Raw genomic sequence first — 14,682 nt, 5'->3', positions numbered from 1 at the left:
AATATTTGAAGACAGTAGTTACAAGCTTGAAAAGATTTTGTATGTGCACCTTTGGTTTTTATTTCCGAGGAGGTATGGTTGGCTGTTCAACTATTTTACTCTGTACAGAAGTATGTTACCTTGTTTCCATACTGCGCAGGCCATTGCAAGGGGAAATTTTATGCATGTCGGTGAACTGGCATCACTCTTTTTGCTTTGGATATACCTGGTGGCATTGCCATTCTAAGGTGGTGTTGGAATCATGACTTCAGAATTACACCTAGGCAGAAACCGTTTCTATTCCATTTTTAATGAGCAGGCTAGCGCAGTCTCGGCTTTGGTGTTGAACAACATAGACCGTGTAATGCAAATCAAACGTAAAGTTTGAGCACAAACGAAGGGCTGGTTTCTTCTGGAAAAAGTTTTGAAGGTGCTTGTTTACTGATGTAACACCCTATATGTGATAGAAAGCTGCTACAAGTGCCTTACAGAGCCGTGAGCAGTGTTTATTGTATGCTTGATGACTATATACACAGTGATGGGAGAAACAACTGGTTCACATGTGCTGCAGTCTTGTGTGATCAATCTTCTCCAGTTCCACAAGGCTGCAGTTATGGTTAAGGATAAGACACCACCAACATTCACTAATGTCGGCTCCACATACCAATGTCACTGGAGTCGACGCTGACTGAACCCAAGCAACAGAGTTCACAATGTACGTGGGAAAAGATTCAGTGCATACTAATGTGCAACTGCTGCAAAAATTGACATGTATGTACAAGCTTTCTGAAACATTCCCATGCTCTTTCAGTGGAGTGCCGATATTTCACACAATTTAACGAACAAGGGATACAAAACCTGTCCAAATTCACAAACACACGAGAGCATCTGGTTATCTGGAATATACTGGAAGCTCCATAGCTAAAGAGCTGTTGATTATGAGTCCGCTAAACCCACCTACACAACCTAAAAAATACAACCAAGAAGCACTGAAGCCTGTGCTGAACCACTGAGCACGGAGAAAAAGCTTGCTAAAAGGATACGGCTTCAGCTGGTCTGCAAATGCTTTCATCTCGTCGCCCAAGGATTCCTGCAATGAGGAAATGGTAGCAGAAGCATTTTATGATATAGCTGAGGGTGCTAGCCCTCAGCACGCCCAAAAACAGGACAACAGTAAACAGTCACGAGCTAAATTCTGCTGTGCCTAAGGTTGCAGTGGCCCCTATTTTGCAGAGTCCCAGCAAATGCTTAGCAAAAGGAATATGAAAACAGGCATGCAATAAAAAAAACACTGGGCTGTCAGGTGACTTTGCTGCTCAGCCATGTGTGACGTAACAAATCCTTTCTCGGGGTTTTTCTTTGAAAAGTGTGCTAGAGGCAGTAGCCTGGAAATTTGTGGCAGGCTGCAGTCTTGTTGCAGGAAGAAGGCAACACACAATATACGACAAGCTAATGCAAACCAGAGCCAGCCCGCTTGCGTTATCTGCTAACCCTTTTTAAAGCAAACGCAGTGGCTGTTGTCCCGAGAAAGGTGGAAAACAAAAACACTGGTTTACGCCTTCATTGATGCTTACCTGTCCAGCTGGGGCAATGACACTCAACTCTATTATGTGAGAGTTGGAGATGGGCTCGATGCTTTCAGGGTTGCCTTGCTGCACCAACTGTAATACGATGGCAGCAAGTAAGCTCTCGAGAGCACAATTGCAGGACACCTTTGGTAAAACCTTGCAGATACGAAAATGATAAGGTAAATTATTTTTCCCAATGCACAACATTTTTGGTCCCGTACAGCTGCCGTTCAGCACACACACTTAAAAGGAAGACCTAGCCAGTTAGGAAATGCTCGCAAAAGTGAGCAGTGTTCTGTGAAAGTAATTGCTTGATTAAGTTGTCATGGCGAGAACATGGTGGAAATGCTAGTAAGGAAATGCAAAAATTTCACAACAAATTTGACTAGCTGAAGGATGAGCATGCATAGTGCAAGCTGGATACACTCCTACATACAAATGTGCACGCATTTATCTCGTGTGCCCCTATCTACACAATTTTATCAATCGAGGCCGTTTACAAAGGGGTGCATTTGTGGCCTATATTTATGGCACACGTGCACGAGGAGGCCTTGTGGATCAAATTCTTCGGTTTTTGCACCACATTACCGTAGTTTGGCATTGGGCAAAGCAAGTGCCAGCAGTGTGCCCTTGTCCCCCTTGTACGGGCAGACAGGCATTACAGCATGCATGCACCCCCCCCCACACACACACACACACACACACACACACACATCAACATAGAGTGTGCATCGTTTTGGTTGCAATAGCTCTAGGCAACACTTGTCTACTGCCCTTCACTGTGTCTGTATGCCAGAGGAGTTAACATATTTCTTTCTAGGACTGCGAGCATTTTGAAGTTGCACTTACCCGAAAAACTTTGGCTACAATGACTTTCATGCGCCCCTTCTGGAACATGTGTCCTTTCAGGACAAATTCAAAGTCCAACCTGGACAAATTGAAAGAGCAGAAAAAGTTTGCTGCAATGCATGTGCAGATAAATGTACAGTACAATTTGCATCAAAACCAATCTCTAAGCCAAACAGCAGCAAGCCCTGCTAGGTGCCGGCCTAGCACGCAGGTAAGTCAACTCTGAGCAAAAGTAACAGGATGAGAACAGTGTGTTAGGAGAGAGAGTGCCCAGTGTTTTTAAAGACTTCCGTGACCACCGTATCATGCAATAGTGCTTTAATTCAGTCAGCAGCTGGTCACGATAGTACGTACACAACTGAACCTTGATTTATATTATGGCCACCATTACCAATTGTTACCAGCATGCATCACTCAAATTTCCACCACTGCTGAGCAACCTCCTGAAATTGGAAATGCATACATTTAACGAACAATTTACCAATTATGCCCACTTGCATATGTGTACAATACAGAAAGTGAAATCAAGCCCATCATCTGATACCTGTGCTGCACAAGAGTTTGAAAATACATTTCAGTCGAATGGCCTTCGAAATTTCAAATGACATTCGCATTGGAAGGAGTTCCACCAATCTACACGACAATTTTCAAAGGCAGTTGAAAGTTTCCGGGTTTGCCCACCATGTTTTGGTGTCACCCCTGCTGCCCTGTTTCATTCTTGACGAAAATTTAATTTTAGAGTTAAAAATGGGCAAAAAAAAAACAATTATTAGTGATCAAATTGATAAAAATATACAAGCATGCACAAAACATGCACAAGACAGCTAGTTTATTTTTGCGCACTGCCGGTGTTGAGAGTACCAAGTTACCTTGTAATCGTAGTGAGTGATAAAGAACAAAAACAAGTAAAAAAGTATGAAGATCGTGCACTTTAAACGCCTAGTACTACTCGTAAATTGTTTTTGTAATTACCGCATGCAAAAACTGTGCCCGAGAGTATGAGCGTTGCGTTTTGAAGGCCTTTAAGAACCTCAAAGGTCGTTGGTGGTGCTCCTTTGACTCAAATGGCATTTCAACCTGTGGGGATTCTCCCCTGTGAGCGCCCACGTTAGGCCGTTCAAACTGCCGCGCGCCACCTCTCCTGCCATCTGGGAACACACGGCAGAAAGACTGTGCGATGGAGGGGGGGCGTGGCACATTTTTGGGCACGCTAGATAAGGGCAGCGGCGCTTGGTAGCGGGGGGAGTGGCTGGCCGGGAGCGCCGCCGGTGACAAGAGAGAAGCCACCGCCGTCAGCCACCTCGAAGAAGACGCACGTCAGCAAGGCCCGCCGTTCGTCCCGCCGTACCGTAAGCCCTGGGACCCTGAAGTGCTTTTGTTATGTGCTTGGTTGATTGTATCCCCTGTTCCATTTATATTTCATTTTCCACTGCTTGAGTAAAGCGCAATTGTTCCTCTTGCAATGTTCTGTGCGTGATGTTTTGACGAGGCCGTTGCCTGAACCCCCCTCGGTAGGCAGAACTACCTACAAACCAAAAGCATTTGAAATGTGTTGTGTAGCAGCTCAGAGATGTCATTTCAGTTAAATGACATCTTTAAAACGCTCGTGTAGCACGGGTATGAAATGGCTAAAGAGATCTGCCATGCAGTCTTAATGACCACACACACAACACGTTACCCATTTGACAGATTGACACGAAAGGGCATGCCTGATAACTGTGAGGCCATCTTCTTTTATGCCCATACCTACTCATGCACATATAGTACATGCCCAACATCAACTTACATCGCAACTGCGAAAATTTTGATTAGCAACCGGTCAATCAGTGGCCTAGGAGTGCCAAACTTGGCAAAAAAAAGTGACTACCACCAATTTGGTCCAAGAAAATTAGCTTTCACAAGATTACCTATGGCTGGCCCCACCAAACTGCCTGTAATTTTTTTAGCTCAATTATTAACAAGCTCAACCAATCATGCTTCACCATTCACAATTAGTGATGTCACCAGCTGTAGTCCGGAAAGGGTACTTGAACGTTCAATGCGCAAACTACACGAGGACGACAGAAATAAGACGAGACAATGCGCACTGTCCCATCTCGTCTTGCGCATTGTCTCATCTTTCTGTCGTCCTTGTGTAATCTGGGCATTGAATGTTCAAGTATGATTTACCAACTCGCCCAAACCTATACCTTGGAAAGGGTAGGAGGCAGACACACACATCTTCACACTTCCAGAATTTTGTGTGCTAATAGGCAACTGCTGCTGCTGCCATGAGTGGCACAGTGGCACGGCCGCTGGATGAAAGGCGCACTGACGTGCGCTCTCATCCAGCGGCCGTGACAGTGGTATTCACAACACTTGAACCGACTGACGGAGGCCAGCTTGTTCCAGCACTTTTAAGAGCCTCCTTTTACAAGTTTCAGGCTAATCTTCAGATTAGCAATGGTTTTTACGAAGGCATGCAGCGTGCTGGCTCTTCACACATCTGCTTTTGGGAACATTTGCTTGTGGTTCATGCCAAGACATGGACGCTCACCGAAAGCCCAGCTCGTTTAAAAAGCTGACGAGATTGTTGGACGTGCTGACGTCTATGCAGCTCCTTACGACTGTGTGCCTGGTCTTATCCCCAACTTCTGGCTGCCCCACGTAGCGTAGCTGCCTGGAAATAAAAATGCACACGCATCACTCCAACGGTCGCAAGACACTGGCAACGTTTAGAAGCACGAGAATAAAGCCGCTGGTAACATTTATTGTTCAGTGCTGCCACAGTTTCTATGTTTAGACCTGTCACCATCAACAACACGTGCTCACCACGGCATCTGCGGGCTGTCAAGCGACTGCCTCGCTCGTACAGACAGAGGTGTTCCTGTTGGAGCTCCTGCATACACACGAACATTTGCGACATGCATCAGTAGGAGTGGAACAAGTCCACCAGAGAGAGATCGCTGCTGCAGGCTCGGCAGCAAAAAGCCGCTCACTTATCTGGAAAACCATTTCGTAGTCGTGGAAGGACTCGATGGGCGAGTCAGAGTTGTCGCAGAGACCTCGGAGACGGTGGAGAAGTACTTCACAAGCACCATCCATGATGCTACCTTGGAGCAGATACTCTTGTAGAGGCACGAGGCCTCGACGAGCAGTGGGCGCTGGTTCCATTCTTACAAGAGCAGCTCCATCGTTGAGTGACTTTGACAGAAACTTTTACTAACCCCCCTAACTCAGCTGACACCGTAGCGACCGTAGTCTTTTTGTTTTGTGGCAGCCGGCGGCAAGGCGGCAACTTTTGTCCATTCGACTATGGTTGTGGCTTGGATCTGAACGGCCCGTTCGTTCCCGTTAGGCAGTGGCGCTGAGAGTTCGAATTTACGCTCACTGCTGTAACCATTTCAGGTTATCGTTAATATTACTCAATTACTGCATTGACTGCCAAAATTTATCAGGTCTCTTTCCCCACCACACTAGTGGCATCTTTAGAAGGCGGGAGTTTCAAACGCGCAAATTACCCAGCCCACCGTAAACGCGACATTCAAACACAAAACAATACTTGCCTCCAAATTTTAGCACAAACATTATTTCGCTTCAAGCCTTTTTATTGTTCAATATTGCGTTGGTGAAAAATTCAATCCACATACAACTTCCCTTTAACAAAATCAACATGAAAATAGAATAACACGCATGGAAAATAATTGGAGATATCAATGATGCCATTCCAACACCACAAACTGAAGGTTTTGTATGAAGGCGAAAGCTTTATATGCCACGAGTCGAAAATTCCGGTGCTACTGACAGCCCACAGCAGTGACGGCACGAGGTGCATCCCGTCCACAAAAAATAGCAATTCTGGGGAAGAAATGGCACGGAGCGAATGTGACTGTGTTTATATAATACTAAATGAAATAAGAATTTCTTGGGGGTGGGAGAGGGGGCACTTAGGTCTACTTATGTATCTTGAGGGGAAGCCTTCAATTTCACATTCAAAGCACATAAGCAGACTTCAGAGCTGAGAGGAATTCCTCCTTTGGATGCCACCAGTTTTTGCAAACAGCTGAATTGCTGTTAGTATCTCAGCTTTGGTTACTGTAGCTTTCACAATAGGGATGACAGCTTTACAAGAATGACTATTTTATATTGCTGAGCCCAAGGATGTGGGCTCTACCACAGTCATAGAGGTCATTTTTTCGATATAAAAGAAAAACAAAAATGACAGTGTGTCAAGATTAGATTTCGGTGCATGTTAAAGATGCCCAGGTGATCTAAATGGTGGTGCAGGCATTGGTGGTGCAGGCATTGCTTCGGCACGTTAAATTCCCGAAACTGAGATTTTATTTGGCAAAAACAACTTTAAGCAAAGCACACAAAATATATTAATAACATTCACTAATAATCTAAACACATAACAAATTAGGTATCTTACTATGTAGGAAAACTTCCTTGAGAACAACCACAACCATTATCTTCAACATCAAAACATCTGAACTCAGTAACAGGCAACTAAAATCTGTATTAAAAAACAGTGACTTATTGCAACCGCCGTGCTTCAGCACTTACCAAGGTTTTCCAGCTGGCAAAAACAACTTTGCATTAGCAAGAAAAATATCTGCTAACCGTTGTGCAAGGCCTGTAGTTTGTCATTACACAATGACTGACTTTCAATGCATCTCATTCTTCAGAATGCTGGACTAAAAAATATATCACATGAAAAAAAGCTCACGTGCATATAACACAAAGTTTGGACACCAATCACTCAGCAAGGTGCTATAAACCACAGAAAAATCTTCCACTGGTGATTGGCCAGTATTGTAACAATAAACTAGATATGTGACAAAATAAAAGATTTGGATGGTGCCAAGCAAACAAAACCAGCACAACTTAAGAAATAGCTTTTCACAGCACATGTGGCAACAAAAGCAAGCAAGAACCCAGTGGCCAAAGGGACTTTACCTGGCTCAATGACTACAGCCAAGATCGTGAAACGAAAGTTGTGCCATACCTTGATAATCTTGATAACAAAAATAAAAATAGTAATCATGCATACAAGTCACGCATGGTGAAAAACATAAGTCTACCCCACATATGACCTGCTTGCTTTCTGCACGAGTTTGCAAGGAATGCTAGACATGGATATGCTGCAAATACAAATTGGACAATGAAGAAGGATACCAAACAGGGAAAGAAAGGCAAAAAAATAGACAAGAAAAAAGGCAAACAAGATATGTTTGACACACCACAAACACATCTACAATACATAACAACAAACTGACTTCCCCATTCACAAACCCAACTAAACATTTACCTCAAGACTGGCCTCTTTCAGTAATCAGTTTTTACAATTTTTTTTCTTGTGAACTTTGCCAACATGAGCCAACAAAGCCTAGGACTCCAGTTTACATAAGGAGAAAATATGGTATTGCACACAGACATAAAAATAGGGAGGAAATAAAAAAAATATTGCTGAAATGTTGTTAAGAGGCAACCACATGCAGTGACGGCAACGAGCGATGCAAAAAACGTAACTCGATGGGTACAACAAACATAGTGTGGGCAACAGCTTCAAGTGAAAAAAAATGAATTCGCTGCCGCCAACGCCGTCTGTCATTGTCACTCGTCGCTGCTGCTTGCTTGTGGGCTGCTTCTGGCTGGCACAAAGGGAGACGGCGACCGCCCGTCGCAGCGCCTGTCACTGCCTTTCCCTTGTATAAATTTTTTCGCTTGTCACTGTTGGCCGCACTACGTGTTTGCTGTACCTATTGAGTTACGTTTTCCGCATCGCTTGTCGCTGTCGCTGCATGTGGTTACCTTTTCAGACTGCTCCCACAACTGGTCCAGGCATACAGAAGACATTGCAGCCCCTTAACACCCACATCTCACTCGAGATGACACATACCACACACACTGCAATTATACAGCAAGAACCCCACATTCTCTTGAGTCCTGAAACAAGTCACACTAAAGCTGTTGACTGTTAACTGCACAGTTGAACACAAAAAGCAAAAAAACTTACAACAGAGACGTCCTAAAGCATAGTTGCAGCCCCTCCATTACAAACAGCTAAGCGGGAAAAATTGCAAATGTCTTTTTGCACAAAAGTACAAGCTTCAATAGTTTTAATGCGCCAGTACCAGACGGCTGTTTAAGCAGAATGCGGTGTCAGAAGCTCCAAGTATGCTGCCAATGGAAGAGCTCAAAGATCACACAACAGTCGACAAAAGAATAATGCCAGACAAAAATACGTCAGGCCACCTTCTGCTTGGCAACTGGTTTTAAGACTGACTGATAGCAGTCACAGAATTTTTTAATGCTAAACAAAGCCTGGTACATGACATAAAAGCTGTTCTAACGATGCTTTTCTCAGTTCCTACTTGATTAATTTTAAGCACCTGCATACGTAAAACTCTTGACAGCGCTTTTTTTAATGGCTGCAGGGGTGCATTTCCGCCTTGCAGGAACTTCAACTTAAACAGCACAAATTGCAGCGCCAGACAAGGCTGATGCAACAGGGGTGGTACCTTTGAGCTACCATATGCCCCAGCCAAAGAGGCAAGTTGTTACACCATGCACTTGAAGCTTATTTTTCTGCAGCACTCCTCTTTTACACCCAAATGCTACAGCATAGCGAACTTTCTTACATCCTGTTCTTCATCAACATCCACAGCTTGGATAGTGTGCACAAAACCACCGTACAAGACATCATGTGACAGGCTATCTCTGAGCACCACGAAAATGAGTGAGGCCTAACTTTCAGTTCTAGGAACCTCACACACCAAAACAGGTGATCAACGCCTTCCTTCTTGCACTGTTGTCTTAGCCATGCTACATTCTCCCCCAGACAAAAAAAAAATTGTGTAGAGAAATGTAGGTTAACCAAACACTGGCTGAGCCCTAACCTTAGACAAACAGAAATAGGTTATCAATGCCCTCCTTTCTCTGCTGTTGGCTGTGCCATGTTGCATTCTAATGGAGACATAAAAAAAGTGTAGGGAAATACAGGTTCACCAAACAGTGACAACACTGAAAATGTCAAACAACTCCCTAGCCCTCATGGGACGTTGTCTAGCACGTCAAAGACGAGGGCCCTGGGCTCGTCGGCCTGGGTGGCGATGTCGAAGTCGGCAACGGCGGCGGCCTGGGTCATGTGCCCCGTCTCGTGCCGGCTCAGGTTGGACTTGGAGTTGAAGCTCTTGGGGCAGAAGGTGCAGTGGAAGGGCCGCTCGCCCGTGTGGCTGCGCACGTGGCGCTCGAGGTTGCACTTCTGGTTGAAGCGCATGGGGCACAGCTGGCACGCGTGCGGCTTCTCGCCCGTGTGCCGCTGCATGTGCCGTGACAGGTTCATCTTCTGGCTGAACCCCTGGCCGCACACCGCGCACCGGAATGGCCGCTCGGGGCACCAGCGCACCACGCCCGACTGGCGCCACGCCCGCTGCCGGTTCACCCTGCCACGGGACAGAGGCCACCAGACTTGTAATGGCGACGGGCTGACTTACATGGCTACCTGCTCCTTGCTTGTTTAACCAATTTGAACTTTGCGCTGTCCTTTCAATTTCATGAGTGTTCAAAATTTAAAACGTTCAAAAAACACTTTTAACAAATAATTCCTACCATTACAATTGAGGATTGGAAAGCAATCCTCTTAAGTTTAACGCATTGCTTGAAACGTGTCAAAATCTTCCTGTCTAAATGTATTGTGGATTGGTTGTTGCATAACCAGTTTTTTAAATTTTTATTGCACTGTAACCCCACTTTCTGAATTATTCTGCTATTAGTTGTTGTGTAATGAGCTCTTTTTTAAAAACTTTCATTATTATTTTTTGCACTGCAATTCCACTCTTTGAATTATTCTGGTTTGTGTTCGCTGGTTGGCCACTGATTTGTTCGACACCCTTCCCCCCCTCTCCTTATGTAATTACCCGTCAGGGGGCTTTAAGGGTAAATAAATGGTGATGATGATTGTGGCAATGAATACATTGAAGACAACACTAAAAATTTTACCCTACTGCTGTGCACAAAATGACACACTGTGTCGTCACCACCATCATCAGACTTCTGACATTTACTGCGGCACAAAAAGCATCCCCAGACACTCTCAGCCCCTTCTGTCCTGGAGTATCCAAATACATTACTTGCCCTCGAACGCTTCTTATCGCACTTCTACACACAGTCATGCCTTTTCCTATTTCCCACACCGTCCCTTGGTAGTCAGGGTTACTTGGGTATACCACCTATTGTACTTCCACACCACATATCCAGCTCGGCTCCACTTCGTTTCTACATCACTGGGGAGTTGTGGCAGCAAGTTTTTCTGATTAGCGCCAAGACTTCTCACTTGCTTCTGATTGGCGAACACGAGATGTGAAGTACTGGAAGCATATGGGAAATTTTAGAGGCTCTTAGAAAAAAATTTCAAATTTTCAGCCACACTTTCCTGATTCACTAGTGATGTCTTGTACACAGCTCGTTCAATAGTCCTTCACACTTACAGCCCTTTCATAAGTGTTATACCTATCATGTCTGTGTGCACAGTTCTTTTGGCTGACATTAGAAAAATAAAATGAATAGAACATAGTAACAAAATATTAAAATCCTTGCTCAAGCAAGTGTGTACCTGCCGCGGTGGCTCAGTGGCTAAGGCGTTGCGCTGCTGAGCACGAGGTCGCAGGTTCGATTCCCGGCCGCGGCGGCCACTTTTTTGATGGAGGCGAAAAGCAAAAACGCCCGTGTGTACGAGATTTCGGCGCACGGTAAAGATCCCCAGGTGGTCAAAATAAATCCAGAGCCCTCCACTACGGTGCGCCTCATCGCCTGCGTTAGGTCAGCATGTTAAACCCTACAATCAATCATCCCAAGCTAGCGTACAAACTGTCGCAAAGTTTCTTGCAAACACCATCCCCGAAAGGTGGATGTTTTGGTCGTGATAGTATGTCATTGGCTGGTGTGGGCACGTGGCATGGTGGGGGAGAAGGATTCTGTGTAGGTATAAGTAGTTACGTCTTTTCCAATAAATCGAGTTGAAAGTCAGCGCTAGTCCTGCCCACTTCTTTCTTATTGTGTCCCTGTTAGTTCGCGCTGTTCCCCAAGATGCAAGTACACCAACTCGCCCAACTCGCCACCCTGCTACAGGATATAGAAGGCAAGCTATAAGCATGTAGTATATGGTAAACTCCTTTTATTTTCTTATTTTTCACCTTGTTTACACAAATAACCTTAACAACACTGACCCTCACTTATTTTGCTTTTTTCTTTTTAACGAGTTAATGTGTTCGGGATTCCCCTATACCCTGCGTTCTTAGTCTTAATCTTGATGATGATTATGGTTGGATGTTTACGGCGCAAGGCCAACTGGGCAAAGAGCGCCAAAACAACAGTCTTAATCTTGTCATAAGCAGCATGACAGGCAGAGTCTGTGATATCTCAGAATTTTTATTTTTATGCCGATTTTTTATTTTGTATTTTAGGCTTATTTTCAGCTACAACATACCACAAGCCTCACCCACGAAATCTTACCATCAAATTTGTGGCCTCCACCATTTGAGTTATCAGTGCAACTGATTGATCCAGCTGTTGGAAAAGGTGTGTCATATGCAACTGTGAATTACATGCATCGCCTTGTGTGCACAAATGACCATTCACCGAGATGTCAGACTTGTTAAAGAATGCGACTTATAAACCAGAACCAGTCATGGGCACGTTTCCAGGAAAATGTAAGTGTTAGTTATAGTTACAGCCTCCAAAAGTAACTTATTACAGTTACAGTTACTACGAAAAAGTAACGTCGTTACAATTCCGCTACAATGCAAAACTAATAGATCCCGAACAAATGATAAGAGTGTATTCAGTGAAAACATACTGAGGTATGCGGCTGGTCGAAATTGCACGTGATAAAATCCTAGACGGAGGGAACCTAAAAGGGACACATTCAAGCCCAATGCTAACAATCGTTGTGTACGCCTCATTTTGTTGCATAAACTTTTTTTTTTTTTTTGATGCTCCCTTGATGCCATTCCCAGTTCTCAAGTGTGGCTCCATGCGGAGGTCTTTCTTAAGAAGGGCAGGCAAGCTTCCTTCCTCGGCAGAGGTCTAAATGCCCGTTTCTTTTTTTCTTGCTCCCGCTCGACTAACGATGAAGAAATTTTTTTTTAAGAAATCACGTTAAAGACCAACCTCTAACCTCGGTCTTCTGCAGGCAAGATAATCCTCCTAGCAACCTAGGGAAGCCGTGTTGTGGAAATGTGAAAAGCGGAGAGGAGATACACAGAAGGAAGTCCCAAAAAGTGCAAAGCCTGAATTGTACGTAGGGCTTTAACAGTTGTTGCTGCTGGATAATTTTTTTTTATGAAATAAGTAACTGTAAAGCATTTCCTGTTACAGTTACTGTGTGAAAAAGTAACGCTGCTACAGTTACAAGTTCCTCCAACTTAAAAGTAACTAGTTACAGTTACAATTTACTGAAAAAAGTAACTAGTTACCGGTAATGCGCTACCAGTAACTAGTTACTGCCCGAGACTGGCCAGAACATAAGGCATTCTTGCCTAGCTGCCTGACACTGTTCTCATTACCTGTCTCGGTGCTCGTCTACATGCCGACCTTCATGGAGGAGCACGATGTGTCGAGACGAAGACGCAAAGTTGCAGTAGCGGCACAGCCAGGCAGACTTCAGTCCTGCGTCAGTTCGAAACACCAGAATCATAACGTGGCCTCCAATAAATTTTCTGGAATGGCACATCAATGTTCACAGCCCTAACACATGAACGTAAGCATTACAGCACAACCTTCATGATGACTGAAATAAAGAACTCCAAGAATTTTCGGTGTACACAACTGGTGTTTTGCGGAGGCAAAACTCTGCCTCTAACAGCTGGCGACACATCACAAATTGCAACGGATATCACAGACCTTACACAATGCAAACTACAAAAAAGGTGAACTAAAATGCACTATGCTGCAGAAATTGTTAATGCTAGTATGCTCTCAAACAATAAAAGTGTAGCGTGAGGATATGAAACCGGGCTCATAGCAGCACCCCCAAGGAGAAAGAGTTCAAATCAAGTACAAACTGTTCAGCCATTGGTCTTTGGCATGCCAGTCTTTACATTAATAAGCTGAGCAGTTGTTCCTTGCAGTTTTGTTTTTAACTGCGATAGTATGCCCTCTGGCATAGTTTAGAGTCCTAAAGATGCAGGATCGCACCAGTTTCCCGGAGGAAGTCCGGAACGTAATTGTAGTCACATATTCAAAAATAACAGTAATAGCTGCGTTATATGCCCACGCATATAGCAGTTTATGGCACGAATACATGGTTCACAAAGTAAACAAAACAAACATTTTGTCGTCCCCACGGAGAATTATTGAACAATTCAAACACACGAAGATTTGTATGCTGCAACATGTGCACTTCCGATGTGGCACGATATTAACAGCACATTTCACCGAAACGAGTCAGCGGCAAAATCGGAGAGAGCACCCGAAAAATTTTTGTTAAGCCCGCTGTGCACAGACTGCACTACAAAAGTAGCGTGATTTGCGTCGCTGACAGGTGCAGTCATTTAGTCAGCCCCCGAAGTGTGTGTAAAAAAGCGGAAAACAGCACAGAAATGGCTTGAAACTGCCAAGTCCCAATGTCTTTTCTCTTTGTAGACGCCGTGTCCGATAAGCACGCAGGAAAGGCAGGTCGTGTCTCGGTTACAAATTCTTCGGCCCACGGAAATGATTCAGCACGGAGCAGGACTGACTCTATTTCACTGGTATTACCTGGTTGGGAGGGTGAAAAATTGAAAGAATAAAGAATTAGTGCCATTATACAATCCTATTTCTCATCAGTTTCGCTTATCAAAACCTAAGGAACTAAGCTTCCCTTTCGAGCACCGCTTTTGAAACTGAGCACAAGAAGAAAAGACTAAAAAAGTCCAACCGTGCATCTGATGGTAACAGCAGTTTATACCAGCACGACTGTGCAAGGTAAACCATTACATTTTAGCGAAACTTATGGTCAAAAGCAGTCTACACGCGCTGAACGCTGCCACGCAGTTGGAAGAACCGAAACCAAAAGCTATAATGCACAACAGACTTCCGCGAAAGGCGTTACTGTAATGTCTCTAGTTTTTTTAAAGGCAACTAAATGCCGAATCGTTGCACAAATCACACCCACTGCAGGAAAACAACACGGTGAAGACAGTCCACACACGTACGCGGATAAACACACGCACACACACATACGCGCGCCGTACATTTCCTCATTGTTGGCAACAGAAGCAAGTTTCACCGTCAAACGAACCAAGCCAACCAAACATAGCTCGTA

The 14,682-nt window shown here is 44.4% G+C and overlaps 2 protein-coding genes across 3 annotated transcripts; both read right to left on the bottom strand.

The window, feature by feature from the left end:
• Positions 1-464: 464 nt before the first annotated feature.
• Positions 465-5,702, bottom strand: Med18 (mediator complex subunit 18). Its single transcript, XM_077702361.1, has 7 exons — positions 5,375-5,702; positions 5,208-5,274; positions 4,933-5,055; positions 2,397-2,475; positions 1,554-1,640; positions 1,023-1,069; positions 465-584 (listed from the first exon to the last, which is right to left on the bottom strand). Exons 1-7 carry the CDS (start codon positions 5,547-5,549, stop codon positions 536-538), a joined length of 627 nt encoding a protein of 208 aa, XP_077558487.1. The 5' UTR covers positions 5,550-5,702; the 3' UTR covers positions 465-535.
• A 260-nt stretch (positions 5,703-5,962) lies between these two features.
• LOC144173972 (uncharacterized) lies at positions 5,963-14,616 on the bottom strand. 2 transcript variants are annotated; one of them, XM_077702363.1, is made up of 3 exons: positions 14,296-14,616; positions 12,944-13,046; positions 5,963-9,823 (listed from the first exon to the last, which is right to left on the bottom strand). In XM_077702363.1, the coding sequence occupies exons 1-3, from the start codon at positions 14,300-14,302 to the stop codon at positions 9,430-9,432; spliced, it is 504 nt and encodes a 167-aa protein (XP_077558489.1). In that variant the 5' UTR covers positions 14,303-14,616; the 3' UTR covers positions 5,963-9,429. The 2 variants fall into 2 exon arrangements, with proteins under 2 accessions (XP_077558489.1, XP_077558488.1); XM_077702362.1 differs by having other exon boundaries at positions 12,944-14,616.
• Positions 14,617-14,682: the final 66 nt, after the last annotated feature.

This window comes from Haemaphysalis longicornis, unplaced genomic scaffold (assembly GCF_048455015.1).
Source record: "Haemaphysalis longicornis isolate Haplotype H1 unplaced genomic scaffold, Haemaphysalis longicornis Haplotype H1 scaffold_3, whole genome shotgun sequence".
NCBI classification, from domain to species: Eukaryota; Metazoa; Arthropoda; class Arachnida; order Ixodida; family Ixodidae; genus Haemaphysalis; species Haemaphysalis longicornis.
Note: the sequence above shows the minus strand (reverse complement) of the source record. Positions and strands in the feature narration are given on the sequence as shown.